The sequence below is a fragment of the Notechis scutatus genome, chromosome 5 (assembly GCF_049901735.1).
Source record: "Notechis scutatus isolate UNSWTSFEM ecotype Mainland chromosome 5, rNotScu1.2, whole genome shotgun sequence".
NCBI lineage: Eukaryota > Metazoa > Chordata > Lepidosauria > Squamata > Elapidae > Notechis > Notechis scutatus.
In genome coordinates, this window is record NC_142013.1 from 55,665,322 (window position 1) to 55,688,218 (window position 22,897).

General features: G+C 37.8%; 1 protein-coding gene across 3 annotated transcripts in view; it reads left to right on the plus strand.

The window, feature by feature from the left end:
- The window catches only part of PDE9A (phosphodiesterase 9A), an 88,659-nt gene that overhangs the window by 25,548 nt on the left and 40,214 nt on the right, over window positions 1-22,897 (plus strand). For all 3 annotated transcript variants that reach the window (XM_087967568.1, XM_087967565.1, XM_087967566.1), the window contains 3 exons: window positions 15,565-15,619; window positions 18,880-18,950; window positions 21,618-21,702. In XM_087967568.1, coding sequence (XP_087823694.1) covers window positions 15,565-15,619; window positions 18,880-18,950; window positions 21,618-21,702 — 211 coding nt within the window. The remainder of the gene's footprint in view (window positions 1-15,564; window positions 15,620-18,879; window positions 18,951-21,617; window positions 21,703-22,897) is intronic.

Here is a 22,897-nt window from a genome sequence, read left to right on the forward strand (position 1 = left end):
TCAGGAGCAAAACAAAAGCCAAGTGATCTCCAGAGGCATGACTAAGAATGTTGGATCAGCACAGATTTATACAGCTGCCTTAGGATGAAGTTCATATAAAATACAAGCCAATTTATGCACTTGGTAAATATGACTTCAGAAGAATCCCAAGGAGTTTGCTGAATATTAAGGATATGTCCTATTAAATTTGTATTTATGTCAAATTTGTAATGTGCCACCAAGACTATATTGTTTAATTATATAGTGACATAGTTCTTGGAATTTTTTTTTTTTTGAAGTGTTCTGGCAGCAAACCCTTTTTCCTAATGTTTTGGCCGAGACACAGCTGTGTTGCTAAGGGGAAAAAATCAAGAATTGTTTCATTGGCTTCTTTCCTGATTGTTGCTGTAAAATTGACACTGATAGGAATCCTTTATTCTTAATTAAACTTTCACTGATTGCTAAGAGCTGTCTGGGCAAATCACCTTGCCATGTTGCCTTTTGCTCGTCTAATTATGTCATTCTTCCACATGATTTTTGCTGATGGACCTTGTGGCCATTGTTTGCGTCAAGATCTAAGCCACTCTTTTGTTCCCAGGTGTTCTGGGGGCAAAAGAGGGCTTTTGGATTTTTATATATCTAGCGCTGAGATATTATGCTTCCCTGGGACAATTTATTATAACAATATAACAATATTATAACAACCCATGGAATACTACTTATATGACTGTCAACACTCTAAGCTAAGAGAGAGCTCTTGAGAGAATAGATGAGGGTTTTTTCCCCTAGAATTCAAGAAAAATAAGTACTTGAGCCAGTTCCAGGATGAGTTGAGAGTAGTTCAGCCAGCACTTCAGGACAGATTTAAGCAAATATTGTTAGTATTTCTAACTGGAGGGAAAGATTCAAATGTTTCAGCACTTCCATGGTCCAGTTTCCTTTGAAGGGACATCATAGGATACTAATAGTGTCTTATTTACAAACATTCATGCTGACAATTGAGGGGCAAATGACATAGCTGAAGCTGTATATCTAAATAACTTCTAAATGCCCTATGCCAGGGGTGTCAAACTCACATCGTCATGGTTGCATCACGTGACATATCAGGACTTTTCCCCCCTTCGCTAAACCAGGTGTGGGCATGGCCAGCATATGATGCCCCCAGCCCATGGGCTGGGAGTTTGCCCTAAGCCTTGTGTGGCTCCACACTCAGTATCACTGTTCTGATTCAGGCTCTGTCTTTCCAAATGACAAGCATTTTACATGTGGGTGGGAACATCTGAATTATCTCACTTCCTTGGGAAGGGAGAAGGAGAAGTGGAAGAACATAAAGCGTGCTGACTTCTAGTCCTGCTACACAATACTTACAACATGTCTGCTGCTAACCACACTGTCAAAGGTGAAATAATAGCTGAGAGCTAGACTTCAACAGGTCAGTAAAATACCTATTTATCTGATTATTCTTACCTTTTCACCCTCTTTTCAAACAGTTGCTTTGTTTGGTTTGAGTTCTTACACAAATGTCTAGAAATTAGTCCAAGGCCCTTATGAAATTAAATGACCCTAAGACTGCAAATTTCTAATTGAGAAATTGTTCCAAGAAAGGGCATTTCAGCAGGAGTTGTCTTATTTATGCAAAAGATAACACTTTTGCCCAGATTCTCTTTCCAAACGCTATAAAAGAAAAATTAAAAAATCCAAACCCCGCCGGATCTTCCTCTCAAGCTGATCACCCTAAGCATAGGAAACTACTGTACCTCTATAGTGAATAAATATGGAAAAGGAAATAGGGGCATCTATTTTTCTTTCTGATATTCATGCACAATCCTGTCCTATTGACTCATCATGTAAGACAGTTCAAGAATGCAATGATTTTTCATGATTATAAATATCTGCATTGTGCTGTTTAAATACTTCCTTTAGTGTGATCTTTCCTGGCATTTTGGAATGACAAATTTGGGTGCACAGGGAGGAAGCCACAACAAGCCATCTAACAAGGTATTTTCTGACATTAGTAACAGTTCTCCAATGTTCTAAGGTCGTCCCCTCCCCCAATAATTTCCCTTAATCATTTAAAATGAATTAAATGCAGGGAATTAAAATGTAGTATAAGCGGCAGGAATACATTCTCATGTTTTTATATAGCTCCTGCTCTGATTGTAACAGAATGCATTCATGAACCACACAATAGATTTTAGTTTGTTGCATTCACATCCACTGGTTTCCTGGCCAAATCTAAGGCTGAGATAATGTGACTTAAGCAAAGAGGTTAAATAAACTTCTTTGTTCTCACACTGCAGGTGTTGCATCCACAGCATGAGCCAATGTAGAATATCATGTACTCATCCTGGGAAGGGCTTCCATTGACGTCAGGCTAGGGACCTTGTGGAGTGCATAGCACACAGTTGAAGAGCAACTAAATTCAAGGCAGTCAGAGGGAAAACACTGCATCTGTTACCTATTAGTAATTTCTGCATTTTTCTCAAGGATACTGAAGGGTGGGGGAAGAATCTGGTTTCCATCCCTAATCCCCAGGTTTGAAAACAATTCCAACAATAAAAAACAATCCCTCAACCAACCCACACACTCCCACAACAAACACTTCACCTCAGGGGTGGGATTCACTTTTTTTAACAACCAGTTCTGTGGGCTTGGCTTAGTTGGTGGCCATGGCTTGGTGGTCATGTGACTGGCTGGGCGTGGCCAACTCAACACCACTCACATTCAGGGACACTTCTCCTTGCCTGGCCTCTCATGACTGTGGGGACGCTGCAACAGTCGTAAGTGTGAAAAACGATCTCAAGTCACTTTTTTCAGTGCCATTGTAATTTGGAATGGTCACTAAATGAACTGTTGTAAGTCAAGGATTACCTGTACAAAATACAAAAGGCTTTTTTGCTTGCAAAAAGCTGCCCTAAATACCAATCATTAGATTAAAAATACCTGCAAGTCAGAGTTACAAATCAGGCAGGGTGCCAGAGCACCTTGAGGAATGAAAATAGATAAAATGCAATGATAACTATCAGCAGCCAACTCTTGCTCATAAAGTGAAACCCTTTAGCAGAGAGGTCATTTAAGCTTTCCAGAAAGTGAACACCCAGGAAAAGCAATCCTTAGATCCATTTGCACCACTTAAAGACACCACTGGTCTCACTCACCTCACAAGATAAGGAAATCATCCAGATTTAAGGAAAGATCACATGTCCCCCCAGAAAGGCAGTAAAAAAATCAGTGCCAAGCTTGCATCCTGCCTCTTGGAAGTACACCCCAAAAGGACAGTGTCAGATACTACTAAAGCAGTGAAGGAAGACCCCGCTCCCCAGATAGAAAAAAGAAACCATGAGACAGGAAAAATTCAAATACAATACAAATAATTAAATCACAACAGTAGCTGTTGCTTGTTAATCCAATTACCAGAACAAATAGACACAGGAACTAGCCAGATTTCTCAACCCAGTTTCTTTTCAGGAACAGAGATTAATCTTTTTCCATCCAAACAAAGCTGAGTAGGGAAAATTATCCCATCAATAAACACAGGATTAAACATCACCAAGCACAGAATTAAATTCACCAAAAACCAGTTTTAGACCAAAACTCAGAAAGGGTATATAAACTCACATTTGAATGTCAATCTTTCTAGCTAGCTAGAAAGCTAGTTCTAGATTGCTGAATGTCACTCATCTTGATTCCTTGTCATTAAAAGCTTCGTTCTGGCAGCTCTGCTTTGTTATTCAATTATTTCTTTAAAGTGCTAACTCCAACAGGGGAGTATTTCCTCCCAACATCAGTGTAAAAAACTTAAAACAACTCTTCCCCTTTAAGAAAGTCAAGCTGTCAAGTTTCCAAGTGAAATGGCTATACATATGTCAATTTCAGGCTCTGCACAAGCAAAGTACCAGCAAAGGAGGAGAAAAAAAACTCCAGAGAAGCTCCAGAAACAGGAAGTCTAGTCCTGCCAAGAATGTACTAAGGGTTAACGGAGAGTCAGTTTCTGTAAGCAACACCAGAATGTTTCCTTCCTGCCTTGCTTACAGGATTAGGCCAGTAATTTCTTCTAACAACCGGTTCTTAGAATGTTATCAACTGGTTCTACCGAATAGGTGTGAACTGGTAGAATCCCACTCCTGCTTCACCTCCCAATGATCCTCACCTGACATGACCTCCCAATCACAAGACCCATCACAAGACCCTCACCTGATGTGACCCTCACCTGACATGACCTCCCCATCACAAGACCTTATAAGCAGAAAAACACAGACACTGACATCCCCTAAATTCTGCTGCAGATGTTATCTAGCCTGGTAACAAAACATTTGGAACCCAACCCACAAGCTCAGAGAATGAACCTTCTCCCTCATCCTATGCCTGAGCTATAGATATTTGCCACTATCACAAACAAAAATACATTACTTTTGAATTACTTAAATCTTGACATTTATGGGGAGGAAAAACCTACAACTGTGGTCCCCCAACCATGGAGAAATCATCGGTGCATGTTTGAGTCAGCAGAAATAGAGAAAAGGTTTGCATGGAAACCACTTGTTGTTTATCACCTTCTTCAGGACACAGTGAGTGGGATAGTCCAAAGAATGGCCTAAACAGATACTTTGGCACAGCATGTTACTTTTGTACAAGAGACTGCCTAACAGGATCATTACTTGTTTTCCATGCATTGAACAGTATCATAGTTGGTCATAAATTCTCACTGAACCAAAAGGTCATAAAAACATCCACTTTCCCACTTCCTGGGCCACAAATTGGATGATACAGATAGCAATGAATTATGCATGGAAAATTACTGTTTGCTGTCAGTGAATTGTTACAGGATTACCACGGATATTTTCACAGCTACGAAGATAAGAATATCTTAACCACTCTAAGGAAGATTGTAGCCAGACACTTTATGGGTTTTCTTTGGAAAACTCTGATGAAAATTCAGAATATAGCAGGCAATTGTATTTGGGTTAGGCCACCCATCCTTTGCAGCAGATTCACTGACTTTCAATACATTTTAAGCTAAATTTTCCTACAGAATTCACCTACACCTTTATGAAAGGATAATTTATTTATGCTTACACCTAAAATCTTTTTATCTAGAGAAAATTACTTTTTTGTGCTGATATATTTTCAGTAAGGACAGATTTCCCTCCCTCCCTCCTTCCTTCTTTCCTTCCTTCCAAAATAAATTCACTGTTCAAATTTTTGCCATGTTGGCACGTGGCTGGGTGCAGCCGATACTAAATCAGATCATACATTTCCCCCTTGACCCTGGTCTTTCCCCCACCCCCTGGATGTGACTTCTCCAATGGGGGACATCCATCTCCAAGAGTCATCCATCATGCTCTCCAATAACCTTCTTATGCTCTGACAACTTTGGGCTGCCGGGGTGATTATCTAGGCATTTCAAGAATGCCTTGTTTTCTCCCACTCCCTTTTTCTGGCAGCTAAAAAGACCAAAGGAATATATTTTTTAGTTGACAATATGCTTTTCCGAATGTTCACTATCACAAAAGCCCTTCTGGAGAGTACTGCAACACTCTCCCTTATTAATGAGTCCCAGACATCAATGTCTCCCATTTATAACCATCTCAAGATTTCTCACCATTGCTTCTATACAGGCAGTCCTATATAGAACTCAACCACAATTGAGCCCAAAATTTCTGTTGTTAAGTGAGACATTTGTTCAGTGAGTTTTGCCCCATTTTTACAACCTTCCTTGCCACAGTTATTAAATGAATTGCTGCCGTTAATAAGTTAGTAACCCAGTTGTTAAGTGAATCTGGCATCCCCATTGACTTTGCTTGTCAGAAGGTCACAAAAGGTGTTTTGTGACCTTCTGACCTTTTGTGACCTTGGGATACAGCAACGGTCATAAATATGAACCAGTTGCCAAGCATCTGAATTTTGATCACCTCATGGGGATACTGCAAAGATGGTAACTGTGAAAAATGGTAATGAATCACATTTTTCAGTGTCATTGTAATTTTGAAAGGTCACTAAACGAGCTGTTGTAAGTCAAGGACTACCTGTATTTTATCTTTAGAATTTAACAACATCACAGAGAAAAGAGTATTGCAACTGTAACAATATTTGTGATATAGGAGCTTGATAAAGCACAGAAACAGCGTTTTTTGTTCCCTCCCTCTACTGCCACAACATTGATATACAAAAAAATCAGAAAATCAAGTCAAAAACAATGTCCAAGGTATTTTTTTTTAATGTACATGGACTGATGTGCTTATATGCAGGCATATTAGGCTACTTTTATTTGAGCTGCAAAAATCTGATCAGCCGTTAGATGACTTGATCTCTGCTTCTCAAAAAAGTAGTGAGCAAGAAAAGATTGATTCCCCCCCCCCCATTTTTAATTTTAACCTACCCCCAATAGAGAGGAGCATCTAAACCAGAGGTGGTATTCAGCAGGTTCTGACCAGTTCTGAAGAACCAGTAGCGAAAATTTTGAGTAATTCGAAGAACCGGCAAATACCACTTTCTGACTGGAGATTTTACAATATCCTTTCCCTGCCACGCCCACCAAGCCACGCCCACAGAACCAGTAGTAAAAAAAAATTGAATCCCACCACTGATCTAAATATATATCAAATGGACGGAATCACCATAGCAATTAAAATTCTGGCATTCTTGCAGATGGAAAAGCAGACTAAATCAAAGCAACAAACAGACTGCATAGCCTACAATTGTTTGCCTATTGGTTGAAAGCATGGTCAAAAAGTAGAGGCTTCTCTTCCTCCCCTCAATGACTTATGACATATTTTACAGCATGAAGAATAACATATAGGTGGAGAAGTGCAACAGGAAAAATACAAGCACGTTGACCTGAATTTGACACTCTGGATTCCAATCATATGTCCCCTATTATGGATCTTTTGATAAACCACAGCAAATATTCCAGCTATGAGTTGGGAGAAAATAATACCTTCCTTTATTGAAGTTGCCAACTTTTTTATGGCAGAGGTTCTGTAAGTTTAATAGGAGAGATACAATTGTCAGATGGTGTCATAGCAGGCAGTGATGAGGAAATCTTCACCTACTGAACTCTCCTTGAAGGTTATATGGGAAATTCACATGGGAACGAGAAAAACTTGATAATACCTAGAAGTCTTCAAGCAGTTATGGCCAAGTTTGTAGAAAACCTTGCAAATTTCAGTAGTTGAAATTGTTCCCGTTTCACAGTTACTGATATGGGACTGTGGAATTGCATAAATAGTTAATGTGGATTCAGGAAAAGAGACCTTTGTCTCTTTAAGGCAACAGGAACTACTAGCTGTATATCTTTACTATGCTGTTGGGTCATAAAAACATACGTCCTCGCTGTTTTATTACATTATAAACATCAGTCTGCAGTTGACTGTTCCCTGGATTAGAATGTCCTAGGACTAAGGCTACATATATTTACCTAGGAGTAAGTCTCATTTAATTCAATGCATGTAGCTTGTGAGTAAATAACTTTAAGCTTTGCAAGTAAATTTAGAAAATGAGAGGGAAGGAAAGTACAATATCTAGGGCAGGGATTCCCCCTCCCTTTGTTTTAAACTGGATTGTTTTTATAGGACTTTGTCATGCTCATGTAAGCATAAACTAGTGCCAAATACTGAGAGGCAGTGGATGTGGGATACACAATTTATTCTTGGTTTGGCCTTTTATATCATCTGGTGAACGGTAAGCAGAAAAAAATCTTTTATGCTACTTTTAATTGAAAGCCCTTTTCATTCTGGTATAGTTGTAAGATTTCTAAGAAAAATAGGGAACGGCTTTCTTTTTGAATAGATGAAAGCTATTTGCTTGGGCTAATCTTGCTACTTATAATTTTGTTTGCTTTATTGAAATACAGAAAATAACTAATCTCTTGCACAGGATGAATCTGTTTTGAAGCTTTGCTTAAAACTTTTGATGATTCACATCCATCATCACAGACGAATCTTTTCAAAAATAAAGATAAAATATACTGTATTTTATATATACGGTGTATATCAGAAAATGAGTTTGAATGAAACGCATGCTTTAAAGCACATAATCTTGAATGTGTTTTAAATAAGTTTAACTCCTCATTCATGTAAGCATTTCATTATTTATTAATTTCAACAATTTCTGCATAATAATATTTCTTGCTTCATGAGAGTAGGTCTAAATATTACAGTTATTTAAAATAGTAACTTTTAATGGAAAATACATTGCTAAAGATAATTTGTGTATATCAGTACTGATCCATAATTTGATTAATCTGAAAGTGTTATGTTTTAAGGGATCACAACTTGCAGAAATTCTAACACACACATATTTATGAAATACAGATGGATGGCTATTCATTTTGTCTTTATATAAGGACCTTGCATTCAAATCCTAGCATTTAAAGGCAATGCTCACATGCACACACATATAATTTTGTCTTTTTATAGCATATTCATATGTTTTATAGCATATTCATATGTTTTATAGCATTTTCATTAAAAAAGAAAAAAAAACAATTGGAATTTCAGAGCTGTAGGCTACATTAGGAAACTGGAGAGATCATTTAAAATGGCAGTGGCAAATCATGGATGTGTCTATTAAGTCACCAGGAAGTTAATTTCACTTGAGGGAGTGTTTATTCATCTGTGAACACTATGTAGAAAGCACAGATTTATTTTTACTACTAAATAACTGGCTTCAGCAATTTCTGTTAGTTTCCCAGACTATCTGGCAAGCCATTATTGAGAGATAGTTTATTAACACCTTTGGTCTGTGACTTTTCTTGATTTCTCAAATCCTGATGAGTGAGAGAATGAACAAAAGATTCTGAAATATCACTTCAACATGCAACAATTAAATAAAGATCAACTTGCATTATTGCAGGGGTTCAGAAATAATCTGAACTTTTGTATAGTATATCAGAAACCTAGTATAACTGATTTTCTCCAATTTAGGAATAAACCTGGATTTTATGTAGTCCCAACTAATGCTGGGGAGATAAATAGGGCCAGATTGTCTTTTTGGCAGATTGGTATTTATTTATGTATTTAAAATATTTGTATAACCACCCATCTTAAACACAACTCTAGGCAGGTCACAACAATAAAATTAAGGATAAAATAATAAATCATAAAATTACTTTTTAAAAAGCAGCACTTCAAGTCCCATAACCCTCTCCAGATATCATCTATCTATCTATCTATCTATCCACACACATACATCTTTTAAAGGATTTGTATATGTTAAAATGCTGCATCAGACTCTTTTAGCCATATAGCTTTTTAAGGTAATTACCCCAAAGTAGCTGTATTGGAAACTTTTAACGTTACCAGAAAAATCTGTGTATTTTTTTTCAATATTTTTTTTTTGTTTCTTTCTTCTTATTTTCACATCATTGAGTGAATAGTGTGGTTCCAGGTCTTTTAAAACAAACACAATAATTTCATATTCCTACTATTAACATTCTTATCTGATTTAATATTATTACATATTATCAATTTTATCATTCAATATTCTCATATGTTACTTTATATCAATCTCGATATTCTTAATATCATTTTTAAATACATTACCATTATGTGTGCATGTGTGTGTGTGTGTGTGTGTGTGAAGTTTTCGCGGGTATTTATATGTATGGTATTCAGCTTTGTTCGGGTGTTTTCCCATCAGGCTTGATGATGGCAAATGAGATTCTGCCAAAAGGTTGCTACAACTTTAAAAGCACAACTATAATGACGTGGGAAAATACCCGAACAAAGCTGAATACCATACATACATACATACATACATACATACATACATACATACATATGCAGGTTTTGGCGTGTTCGAGTCTTTTCCCGTGTAAGATTGAGAATATCTTGGTGACGTTTCGACGAGGTCCCACTCGCCATCTTCAGGCTGGTGCTTTCGGCTTCATGCTTGTGCTTCACTTTGCTGGCACAAGCACAAAGCTGAAAGCGCCAACCTGAAGATGGCAAGTGGGACCTCATTGAAACGTCGCCAAAATACTTTCAACCTTACACAGGAAAAGACCCAAACACACCAAAACCTGCATGCCTGTACTCGTGAAAATCTATGAATATATATATATATATATATATATATATATATATATATATATATATATATATATATATATATATATATATATATATATATATATTATATATATGGATCTTTGGTTATTCGGGTTCTCTCCGCGTAAGATTCAAAGTATCTAGGCAACGCTTGGCGAGGTCCCACTCGCCATCTTCAGGCTGGTGCTTTCGGCTTAGTGCCAGTGCAAGCAGTGTGTGACCGGAGCTGCCATCTCTATATATACAAGTGGTGGGGGATGGTGTGCTGGGCTGGTTGGCTGTGCTGCAGCCTCTTGATTGGTTGATGGAGTTGATGTTGGTATAATGGGCTGTGTAATGGCCTTTTGTTGTAGAGATATCCTGGATCTTGTGCTGTCATCTCCTGGGTCGTTAGCCTCTTGTGTTTTAACGGCTTGGGTAATGGGTTGTGTGATGGGCTTGTGAGTTCTTTTGTTGTGGTATCCTGGGTCTTGCGTTGTATATATAATATATATTATATATTAAACAGCCAGATTAAACAGCCAGATCAAAACCTACGAGAAACTGGAAATTAAAAGAGCAGGAATACTATGTGACCTCCAATTCCTACGCAGCTGCAGAGATAACAATACTACACCAACCTGCTTCAAATTAAAATTTCATCAAAGCACAGCAGCCACCAAACGTATCCTGAAAAGAACTGAAATGGCTCTACTAAGGAACGAGCTCCACAGTAAGAGATTCCAATTAGATCAGTTAAACAAAGATTTGCTAGCACTACACCTGGAATTGAGCAGCAAAATCCACCCTCTACTTTGGGACAAGATAAAACAACTCACAACTTGGAGAGCTGAATCTTCAAGCACTTACAAACAGGCAAAGCTCTTGAAAAAATTAAAGAAATTAGAACATGACAAGAAAACCCCCAACAACTCACAACAACACCTGAAACAATTAGTGTACAATGTTTCCAACAGAGAACTCACCAAAACAGAAACAGAAGTCCTAACCAAAGGATTCAACTATGCTATAGCACCCCAAAAAATCCCCCACAGAATCCATCATATGTGCAGTAGAATCCAGCCTAACTAAATTAAATACAGATGAAGCTGATAAAATAAGACACCAAGTTACCAACATCCTATGCACAAGCAAACCACCAAAAAGCAACTTACAGCAAAATGAAATTAAAGCGCTACAAACCCTGAAAAGAGACAGCAGCATAATCATCCTCCCAGCAGATAAAGGGAATGCCACTGTAGTAATGGACAGAAAAGACTATGAAACAAAATTGACAGACCTACTTCAAGACTCCACATACAAACCCATAAACACAGACCCAACCACATATCTGGAAAAATTAACCAAGAAGAAAATTATAACCAGCCACATAAGCAAAGAGATCCAACACACGATCATACCCAGAGAGAAATCTTCCAGATGCCCCAAACTATACGGCCTCCCAAAAATACACAAAGAAGGCATATCTCTCAGACCCATAGTCAGCTCCAGAGGAGCACCACTACAAAACCTAGCTAAACACCTAGCAAAAGAGCTACAGCCCCATGCTGAAACAGCAGCTTCTCATGTACAAAACTCATACCACTTCTTGGAAATGATCAAAGACCTACACGTGGAGCAAGAAGATCTGCTTGTAAGTTTTGACGTGGTTTCACTATTCACTCAAGTCCCGATAAAAGAGACCCTTGAAATCATCAAAAATAAATACCAACCAGCTAAACACCTCATGGAACTAACAGAACACTGCTTAACCAACACATATTTCATATACAAAGGACAAAGATACAAACAAATAGAAGGAGCCCCCCATGGGATCACCACTGTCACCTGTCATTGCAAACCTGTTCATGGAAGAATTCGAATCCAGAGCCCTGGCCAATGCCATCCTCAAACCCAAACTATGGTTAAGATACATCGATGACACATTCGTGATTTGGCCCCATGGACAAGAAAACCTAAACAATTTCCTAACACACCTAAACAGCGCACACCCCAAAATCAAGTTCACCATGGAAACAGAAACAAACAAACAACTACCATTCCTAGATGTACTAATCTACAAAAAAACAGATGGCACACTAGGACACACCATATACCAGAAGAAAACACACACCAACCGCTACCTCAACGCCCAATCCCACCACCACCCAGCACAGATAAACTCCGTGGCTAAAACACTAATTACTAGAACCAAACGCCTGGCAGACAAGACACACATTAAGACTGAACTATGCACCCTGACTAAAATATTGACAGCCAACGGCTTCCACAAAAGCAAAATCACCAACTTGATCCACAAAAACACACTGAGACATAATAGAGACCCAGAAGATGAACAGACCCATGTAGGGCTGTCCTGCCCTACATAAGAGGCACTACAGACAAAATTAGTAAGATACTATACAGACACCACATCAAGACTGCCTTCAAAACAGACAGAAAAATAGCAGCCATCCTCAGAAACCCCAAAGACAAAATTGACCTGGAAAACCAAGGCATATACGAAGTCCCCTGTGCATCATGCCTGGCCACATACATTGGACAGACCAATAGAAGAATAAGCACCCGCCTGGATGAACACAAAAATGCAGTCAAAAAGCTGGAACACACTTCCTCACTAGTCCAACACATGGAAGCCACAGGTCATAGCATCAACTTCAATGGCACCAAAACCCTAGCCACCATAGAAAATTCCAGCCACAGAATCATCAGAGAAGCCATAGAGATTGAAAAAAGACCAGAAAACATGAACAGAAGAGATGATTCTACCAGGCTGTCAATCATTTGGAAGCCTGCACTCACAAACAAAAAAATCTCCACACCACAAGCCAGGCAAACACCTGGGCACAAACAGATCCCCCCTGATACCTCCAGCTCAAACACATCCCAACCAGGCACCCAGATGAAACCCAGCTTCCTAACTAATGATAGCCGTCCATTTACCCGAAGCCAAGCTGCACTAAAGACCTCCAATAAAGTAACACAATGCTGCCAGCCAATCAAGATACAAAAAGAGCCAAAAAACAGACAGAAGATATTAGAGACACCAATCAAGCAGAACACAGCAAACTCCGAGACCAATAAACACAGACCAAGACTCCCAACCAATCAGGATGAAGAAAAAACCATTCTGGCACAGCAATAGGCTGCCCCAAATTTAAATCTGAAACCACTGTAAAAGTCTGACTCACAGACGGACACAATACAGAAGCCTGATGATGGCAGATGAGATTCTGCTGAAACGTTGCTACAACTTTAAAAGCACAACTATAATGACGTGGGAAAATACCCGAACAAAGCTGAAGGCCATACATATATATATATAGCAGCCATGAAATAGCAACCTATACTCTATGAATAATATTATTTGTTAAAGATGTCAAAATCCAAGTGGCGTACAATGATTTTGCTAACAAAAGCAGGCTTTCAACAGAGAAAACAAGTGGAAAAGAAAAAGAGGCATTGGAAAAGTGTTGACTTTGAAAATAATCTGATGGTAAAAATATAGCCTTGAGAGAGCTTCTGGGAAAAAAAATAACCAACAGAAGAGGTTTGGAATACAATACTTTGAGTAAAAATGTAGAATTGGCCTTGTAACAATAGTCTTGGAGTTATTTAGCATTACATAGAAGGTGGGAGCATAAACAGGCAATCCTCAACTTACAACAGTTTATTTAGTGACCTTTCAAGTTACAACAGCACTGGAAAAAGTGACATGTTTTTCACACTTATGACTTTTGGAGCATCCTCATGGTCACATGGTCAAAATTCAGATGCTTGGCAACCGATTCATGTCTACGGCCGTGGCAGGGTCATGGGATCATCTTTTACAACCTTCTGACAAGCAAAGACAATGGGGAAGCCAAATTCACTTAACTGTATTACTAACTTAATAACTTCTTTGTATCACTTAACAACTATGACAAGAAAGGTAATAAAATGGGACAAAACTCACTTAGCAAATGTCTCACTTAACAGCAGAAATGTTGGGCTTAATTGTAGTTGTAACTCAAGGACTACCTGTAAGGGATCTTGGCTGATCTTGAAAAAGTAAGCATCAGGTATGATGAGAAAACCACTAGGAAAATCTCAGAATTGTAGATAAACTAGGAATTGGAGATGCATCCCAGAAGGTAATAGCAAAATATTTCCATATTATGGAATATATATGAATGTGACTCTGTTGGGGAAATTGGGAATGAACAGAACTAATAGTGCAATATTAGAACAGAACTAATAGTGCAACTGTAAGAGTGACACAGTCTGCTTCAGGCAACATCGAAGGGGAAGATAAATAAAAGCTGTTTGAAAGCTACAATAAATCAATATGGCCCTATTATGTAACTACTGGGTCTCAGATGTGGGGATATAATGAAGGCATGTGATAATAAAATAGTATCAACAACTAAGCGTCAAATGCCTTATACAGGCATCCTGCACAGAGATGCCACCTCTATGAAAGGCCTTTCCATGCTACTAGCTATTTTGAAGGTCTTACACTGTGATGTTTACAGAGGAGAGGAGAGCAGTGAGGAAAATGGCTTTGTATTTCCTTTCTGTTACTTTTGGCATTTTTGTTGCAGCAGGTTCTTGAATAGTTGAGACAAAATGGATATACTGTAGTGCAAAAGTGTGCCTACTTTAAGCATCAAGATTGTCCCAAAGGAATCGATTCTATCAATGGTTAGACAATAAAACATGGTAATGAAATATGTAGATTTTTAGAAAATAATAAATATATAAAGATGTATTCTTTTCTTATTATATCTACAAAATGATTGTAGGATAGATTTGAGATGATAATATGAACTGTCATAAAACAATTTAAGTAAAATATGATTATTTCGTAAAACATGAATGAATAAAAGTATAGTCAAAGGATTGATTAACAATGATATAATTGTATTTAATACTTGATTGAAAATATGAGAATATATACAATGTAATTGTAATTGAAGACTACGAAATGGAAGCACAAAACATTTTGTAAACCAACCGGCACACTGTATGTATATATATGGAAGATGGCTTGATGTTTTTATGTTTTGTTTGTCTATGTTCGTCTTAAAAACCAATAAAAATTAAAAAAAAAGATTGTCCCAAAGGTGCTTTTTCAAGAGCCAATTGGCCTTTCTGGTTTTTATTTGAAGTGTTTCACTTCTCATCCAAGAAGCTTCTTCAGCTCAGAGTTGAAGAGGCCAGTTGCCTCTTGAAAAAACACCTTTGGGACAACCATGACCTGGATAATGGAGAAAATCCATAGACATTAACCATCAAGACAACTTCAGATTCAATGGAATAGAGGTTCCCATGTTATAGCCATGTAAAATTCCTTTGTCACCATGGAGGGGAGGGGGATCTGAAACTAAAATTGTGTCTCTCACAACTGAAAGGAGTTGCCAGTCTATTCAGTGGCTACTTGCAGCCTTATGAGTTCCTAACTCTTTCTCTAACTCTATTGTGGGATGTAACTGGTTTCTTTTTTCATGATATCAACTTTCTTATAATTTGCCATTTTTTATTTTATTTTTAATAGAGAAAGAACAATTGTTTCAGAATTTGCTGGAGCAAGTGGCTGAGCAACTTTCAAGGTAATCCTTTTACTATATAATAATTTTAAAATTAGGGAGTTCCCATAGAGCAGGGGTGTCCAACCTTGGCAACTTTAAGACTTGTGGACTTAAATTCCCAGAATTCCTCAGCCAGCAAAGCTGGCTGAGGAATTCTGGGAGTTGAAGTCCACAAGTCTTAAAGTTGCCAAGGTTGGACACCCCTGCCATAGAGTATTTTGCTTCTGTTCCTGCCCTGGCTCTGAGGCTGATTTGCAATTTGCTTCCTTGGAGCTCCATGGAACTAGGAGACAGGGTTGTTTCCAGAATTGCAGGAACTTTTACCTCACCTCGCCTGTCCTCACTTGAACTTGGTGCTTATCTAGTCAATTTCATAGTAAACCAAATCAGCAAACCTGATCTTCTAGTCAGTTTCTAAATTCCTGCAAAAACTGGCAGTTTTATTTTCACTGCTTGTATAAAGAGTATTCCAGTATACTCGCCCCATCTCACTCACAATCCAACATCTGATTTCAGGGAGACCCCACATAACTGTACAATTAAAGATCCTACCCTACCATGGCTGTAACTAGTGGAAAAATCCCTGGCCGTCAGCTAGAACTTATATGGGGCCATCAGCTTTCAGGCAAAAAGGAGGCATTTGGATAGCCAGAAAAGAGAATATTTGTAGCTCAGGGTTGAACTCTGGGTTCCTTGGTGCTCTCTGAGCTTGATGGTTTTCTTGCAGATGTTTCGTTACCAAACTAGATATAACCTCATCAGTACTAGAAGGGAGTGGAGTTTGATCTTATTTCTATATACTAGTGGCTTACCCTGTCAGAGTTGACCAGTTGCTTCACAAAAAGTGTTTTGATTGGTGCCGGGTCTCTACAGCCTCAGGCAGAGAAGGGCTATTCTGCATCCCTCCCTCAAATGTTCTTTAAAATACAGTTTTCCAGCATTCCTTTAGGAACCTCCAACAAGTAAACTGTGTTTAGTCATCCTAAAAGGAATCCTCTTTTTACTTGGAGCTTCAAAATTTGCTGTTTGCTGGGAAGGTGTGTAGCTAAAAGTCAGTCTACGTTTAATGTACATCTGACTTTGGGGATATTTCTTCATAACGAAACAAAACTTCATTTTCTGTGCAGTTCACACCCCTTGCTTGCTGGATATGGATGTCACAAAGCAAAGCCCATGTTTTGTAATTAACCCCCGCACCCCATTTTGGCTGGCAGAGTGCTGCAGGACCCTGGCCATGCCCACACAGCCACAGCCACCCATCCGGTCATTAGGGCAGAAAACCAGTTGTTACATTATTTGAATCCCACCACTGAGCTTGTCTATAACAAGTGAAATATAAATTGATATAGAAATGCCAACAACATGTATTAGAAACATGGAAGAGAGGAGCTAGCAAGAGTGATATTTTACTTTTCTAAGTGGGACAGAAGTGAGGGCAGTTTTCTTACTCTAGGAGCTACCATAGCTTGGAAGAGAGCGCACTGACTGGCAATTTTTACATTGGTCTACTTGTTATTCAAAAGCTAGCAAGATTGAAAAGTACCATAAGTGTTGTGGCTCTGGGTTTGGATTCTGCTCCTGTGGCAGATATGAATTCAAGTGATGAGGACATGGCAGCAAAATATGAGCCGGCATTGCTTAGTGATTGGGATAGTAACCAGGATGAGGAGATGGATGTAACAAGGGAAGATAGACCTGAAGTAATAGAGTTATCAGGACCTTCGACCTCCTCTGGTTCTTTATCTGATCAGCAGCCGGGAATGCCTGACAGGGAAGGCATGAGAGAGTTTTCCAGTGGAGATGAAAATTTGAAGAACTTATGGTTAGACGTCAGAAACAGAAGGAGGCTGAGAAGACAAACTCAGCTAGAAAGGAAGCGTCGAGCTGCACGCTTCATAAGTGAATAAAAGGACACGGCTGGGCTGGTGGAATTCGCCAGAAGCAAAGTGACTAATTGGGAGTGAAGACATGCAGCAAACTCTCTGAGGCTTGTGATTTACTGCCACGCCAGGATTGCCGGACAGAGTGTGGATTTATTGCTGTGTATTGGAATTTACTCCAGCCGTTCTCTTGTGGGGGTTTGTTTTGTATTTGAACTAATTCTGAAACGGCTGCTTTTTGTTTTGCTCGCCTGCAATTAAAGGGGAGACATAACACATAAGATTGGTTTCAAAATGCTTTGGTGGTTTAGGAATAGAAATGGCGCTATCTTGAAGAGCCCTACTGTATATCCTTCCTTCTTTCCTTGCAGTTCTCAGTCTAATCTGAAGTGGGAAAATGGATAAGAATGAATTAACATTGAAGGTTACAAAGTTATGCATTGGGATTTGCTGCTAAGGAGACATTCCCCTGTTGCATTGTACAGGTGGTCCTTGACTTATAACAGTTCAGTTAGTGACCGTTTGAAGTTACAATGGCACTGAAAAAATGACTTATGGCCGTTCTTCAACTTATGACCATTGCATGGTCACGTGATTTACATTTGGATGCTTGACAACTGACTCACATTTATGACAGTTGCAGTGTCCCAGAATCATGTGGCCCCTTTTTGTGACCTTCTGAGCAAAGCAAAGTCAATAGGGAAACCAGATCCCCTTAACAATTGTTATTAATTTAAGAACTGCACTGATTCTCTTAATAAATGTGGCAAGAAAAGTTGTAAAATGGGGGAAAACTCACTTAACAAATTCCTCACTTAACAGCATAAATTTTGGGCTCATCTGTGGTCATAAGTTGAGGACTGTCTATATACACTTTCTTCATATTGAAAAAGAAAATTGTCTTCATTATAGATGGAGCTTTAGAAAAAAAATGTAGATTTAACTTGAATCAATTTCATAAAATTATAGCCAAAATCATGGCCAGTTTATTATATGGCCTATTCTAGAAGTATAAAACTGTACATGTCTGTAAGTTTATATTTATATCTAGCAAATAAAGCACTCCTAACATGTATACTGATTCCTCCATTTATTTCAGAGAAGAATTGTTTTACATGTCACTCATGGAAGGAACCTTAGCTTTCCTTCTAATCTGAATTAAATGGGGAACTTTTATGGACAGGAGGGGATCCATAGGTTGTGTGTAAGATCCTCATATCAAAAGCTGATCCTTAGCTGGGAAATAATAAACAACTGGACACCTTTAGTTGTTTATTTTTGAAGTATCTTTCAGTGCATTTAGCTATTAAATTTCAGCATTTATTTTCCAATCAACAAATATTATGTTTTTCATGCATATCTTCTTATTTAACTTTGGGACTGTTCTTATTTCCTCTCCAGGGTATTTAAAATTGATGAACTTAAAACTGAAGTATTTAATCAACTGGCAATGCTGGAGAAGAGAGTGGAACGTAAGTTTTTTTTTTTTCTACTAGTGTAACAGAATAGAAACTTTATTGGTTTAATCATCTGACCATATTAAAAATATAAAACCAATACAAGTATATGTAAATATATTTTAAAAAATAGTAAGACATATTCCTGATAAATTGTCACCCTATAATTAACCCCAATCTGATCTAAATAATCTGTCCTCTCCAAAATGGCCTTGAATATAAAGTCTGTGATCTTATTAGTGATACACATGTTCATTCCCTGCAGAAAGTAACATAGTTGCTCCTGGGTGCCCCAATATTTTTTGTTGTTGTCAAATACTCTAAATAACCAGTCCCTTCTGCAGAATACAGTTTGCAATCAATGAGGATATGTGCAATGTCTTTAATTGCTGCTGCACCACAAATACACTGTTTCTCTCCAGACCGAGTTCCATAAAATCTCCCATATCTTATCATGAAATCAGGTTGTTCAAAATGAACATGAGGGCACATATTATGCAAATGTTCTTCAAAACCAAGCTTGAATTTTTCTCTAACAAGCTGAAGCTAGAATAAATTTGTATTAGTGTGAGATTTTAATCTTTTTATGATCATACAGTACCTAGTGCCTTCTTTTTGGCAGGGTAAAATATAGTATTGAATAAAAAGAAGAGGGGAAAACAACCTTTCAAGTCTAAAATTCTTCTTTCTCATCTCACATCATTTGCACAGAAATGTAGTATAAAATCTTTAATCCTGTACAGTAAGTCTATATTCTGCTAAATAACCTGAGAAGATGCTGAGCTGGACTGCAGTTCTAGGTACGATCCTTCCGTTGTGATTCTTTCTCTGAAAAGCAAGATGAAAGCCATGTTCAAAGATGTTCTGAGTACTGTCTAAGTTCAGTGGCAATTTTGCTGAGAAAAAAAAACTGCAATATTCTAAGGTCCTAAGAAAACCTTTTTATTGGATCCTAGAAGTGCAAAATTAGGCATATTTAAAATTCAACTCTTTGGGTGGGAGGTATATTGAACTTGACTAGGCTGAGCCCCAGGAAAGGGTCAAACTTGTCATCAAACTTGAGTCCCTTTGCGCCCACAAGAGATCCAAGTACAGCCCACCTTGAATTCCATTGACTCTTATCTATTGCCAATTTGTTTTGACAGTAGTTCAGATTCTTGTAGAGAGCTTTTGTGTACAATAAACCTATAAATTCACTTGAACTGCCTGGACTCCTGATTTCCTGCACTTGACACATATTTTTTAAAGCTAAAAAAGAAGTGGTACCACAAATTCACATTATCTAATAGCTTTCTTTGTTAAGACCCTTATGTAGTAAATACTTTTTGATTGATTATGTACCATCAGAAAATCAATTATTATACTTTAAATGATAATTTTGAGTAATGGAATTTTTTTATCACTTTCACAATCTACATATAATAAAGGTTTGTGTGTACAAATCACTGCCTTGTAAAAATAAAATTATCAGAATTTGGTGAAAAACAAGGTTCTGATAGGAGGATTTTTCCTTTAAACACTCAAATTCATATGCAAATAGTATGACAGAGAATTACAATCATATGAAATGGTATTCAGGAATGCATTTCATTACATTAAAATTCATTAAAATTATTGTTGAAACAGACAAATGTATAGTGACCCAAAGGACTGAAACTTTCTGTCTTAAATAGCTTCACTGATTTCAATTAATTGATTTTCTTTATGAGTTTTCATATACTGTAAGTTTTTGCACAAATGAAATTTGGAGCCTCTAGCATTTCCATGTAGTGACATGGAAACACAATGTGTTCAAATTACTGCTGAGGAGTCTTAGTTCAATGTACGTTCACATCCTGTTTATCCCCAAGTGAGAATCTGAAATCTCTAGTTTATATATGTCTTTGAGACACATGAGTGGCCATTGATAAGTGAGAAGAGGCCCTGCCTCTCTGCAGAGACTGAAGTATTTGAAAACTACTAAAAATAAAGATTGTTCCAGTTGCTTGCCGAGGTTTGTTGCCAGTGCTGCCCAGCAGGAAACATGCATGCTGGTGTGATGAATGTCCTAGTCAGGCTGAGAATTTATGGCTGAGCAGTTCATAAACATTATAATGCCAGTGTAAAGGTAGTTCCAGCATATGGGAAGATCATTACAGGAAAACTGCCTCATAAAGTGATTCTGTACCAAGAATATCTTGGTTCTATCTATCCTCCTAATGTGCTAGTTAGAACACCAGGCTGAGAAAAAGTTGGTTCAGGGTTTAGTGTCACAGCTGGTGTTTCTATATAAAGAAATATCATGGAACCATTTTTTTTTCATTTAACATGCTGCTAATTGGAAACCCAATGAAATATTGTCACTATATAGTGCTTTGTATTAATATAGTATATAGTAGTGCCACAGCTTGCTGCTTTCATTTATTCCTATTCTAAGAAATAGTCCAGGGAAGCTGAAGAATGGCTGGATGTTGTTGCTGTGGCTCACAATAGTGATGTAGCTGCTTTTCTGCTACTTCTAATGTTGCTCTTAGTATTGTATTATTTGAATGATTGATTCTATTAGCAGCACCTGCCCGTTGAGAAATAGGTTTCAGGTTGAGGGGCTGCTGAATCACTGGCACACTGTTTGGTAGCTTTTGAAATTCTGCTCAATTACTACTTCTCCATGGTAACCCTCCTGTTGTTTTACTTTGTTGACAGTGGAGGGACTGAAAATAGTGGAAATTGAAAAGTGTAAGAGTGACATTAAAAAGATGAGGGACGAAATGACTGCAAGAAGTACCAGGTAAGCTTTGTATTTTGTTCTTGTGAAGAAAGACACTTCTGAATAACCACTTCTGCATTGCGGAAATTTTGAAGATTTATTTAGAAGCCAATCTAGAGATAGCCAGGATAGAGTGTGATGGTCAGTTTAGTCTTGGACATGGAGAGTCAGGGTCAAGTCTCCATTCAGTTATGGAAACCCCAAGGTGGCTTGGTCATTCACTGCCCAATCTACTTCACAGGTTTATTGTTGGACCAAAATTAGAGAAGAAGGCTAACTTGTGCTCTCAGAGAAAAGGTGGAATATAAATACAGTAAATAAATAAATAAATCAGTATTAAATTAATGTTCCCTAGAGCTCTGGGGGAGTGGTAGGATATAAATCTAATGAATCAATAAAAATTGATAAAATCCAGCATGTTTTTAAAATTTATTTAAGTAAATTATATGGCTACCCATCATTTAATAGGGACTGTGCAGCATGTAAGATTAAAATCAAGAGTGGGGCTTGCTTCCAGGTCAATGTGCATAGGACTGCCATCTAATAAACTAAATAATGTCTCATTTTCAATGGTCATTATTCACAAATTATGAAGCTTCTTGGTGTTTTTTTTTTATATCAGCATGGATAAAAGGACAAGATTCACTAGTTTTGTTTAAGAATATATGGCCACTTAATAGTTAACGAGTAACTGGAAAAATAATTCTTGGAAAGATTAACATCTTGGTTTCCCTCTAAGCCATCCGGTAATAAAGACTCGTGCCCTTGGTTTTATGCAGAGAACAAAAAAAAAAATCGGCCAAGAAAAACATTAGTTTGGTAACAGACTCACAAGAAGGAGACCTGTTCTGATACAAAATGTAATCTGAGAAAACATCACAATATATATACAGTAACTCCACTTGCACTATGAGAGAATGTGCGTGTTATATTTTAACTCCCCAAATGAGTTATTTCCTTTTTACGGAAGAAGCCAGTCAACTAATCTGATATATTACCAGGTTTGGAATTGTAATGAAAACAACAGCAGAAGCACCCATTGCTTGCTATGGCGGACTTCATGAATTTAAAAACATCAGGCTGTTCTGTAGCCACCATTCCTCATACAACAAGCACATAAGCAGCTAAACAGATATTTAAAATTATTATGGAAGGAGATGAACAGGAAATTGTTCTGAATCTTAGTCAAAAATGTTGTGTGTCAAATGCAGACTGA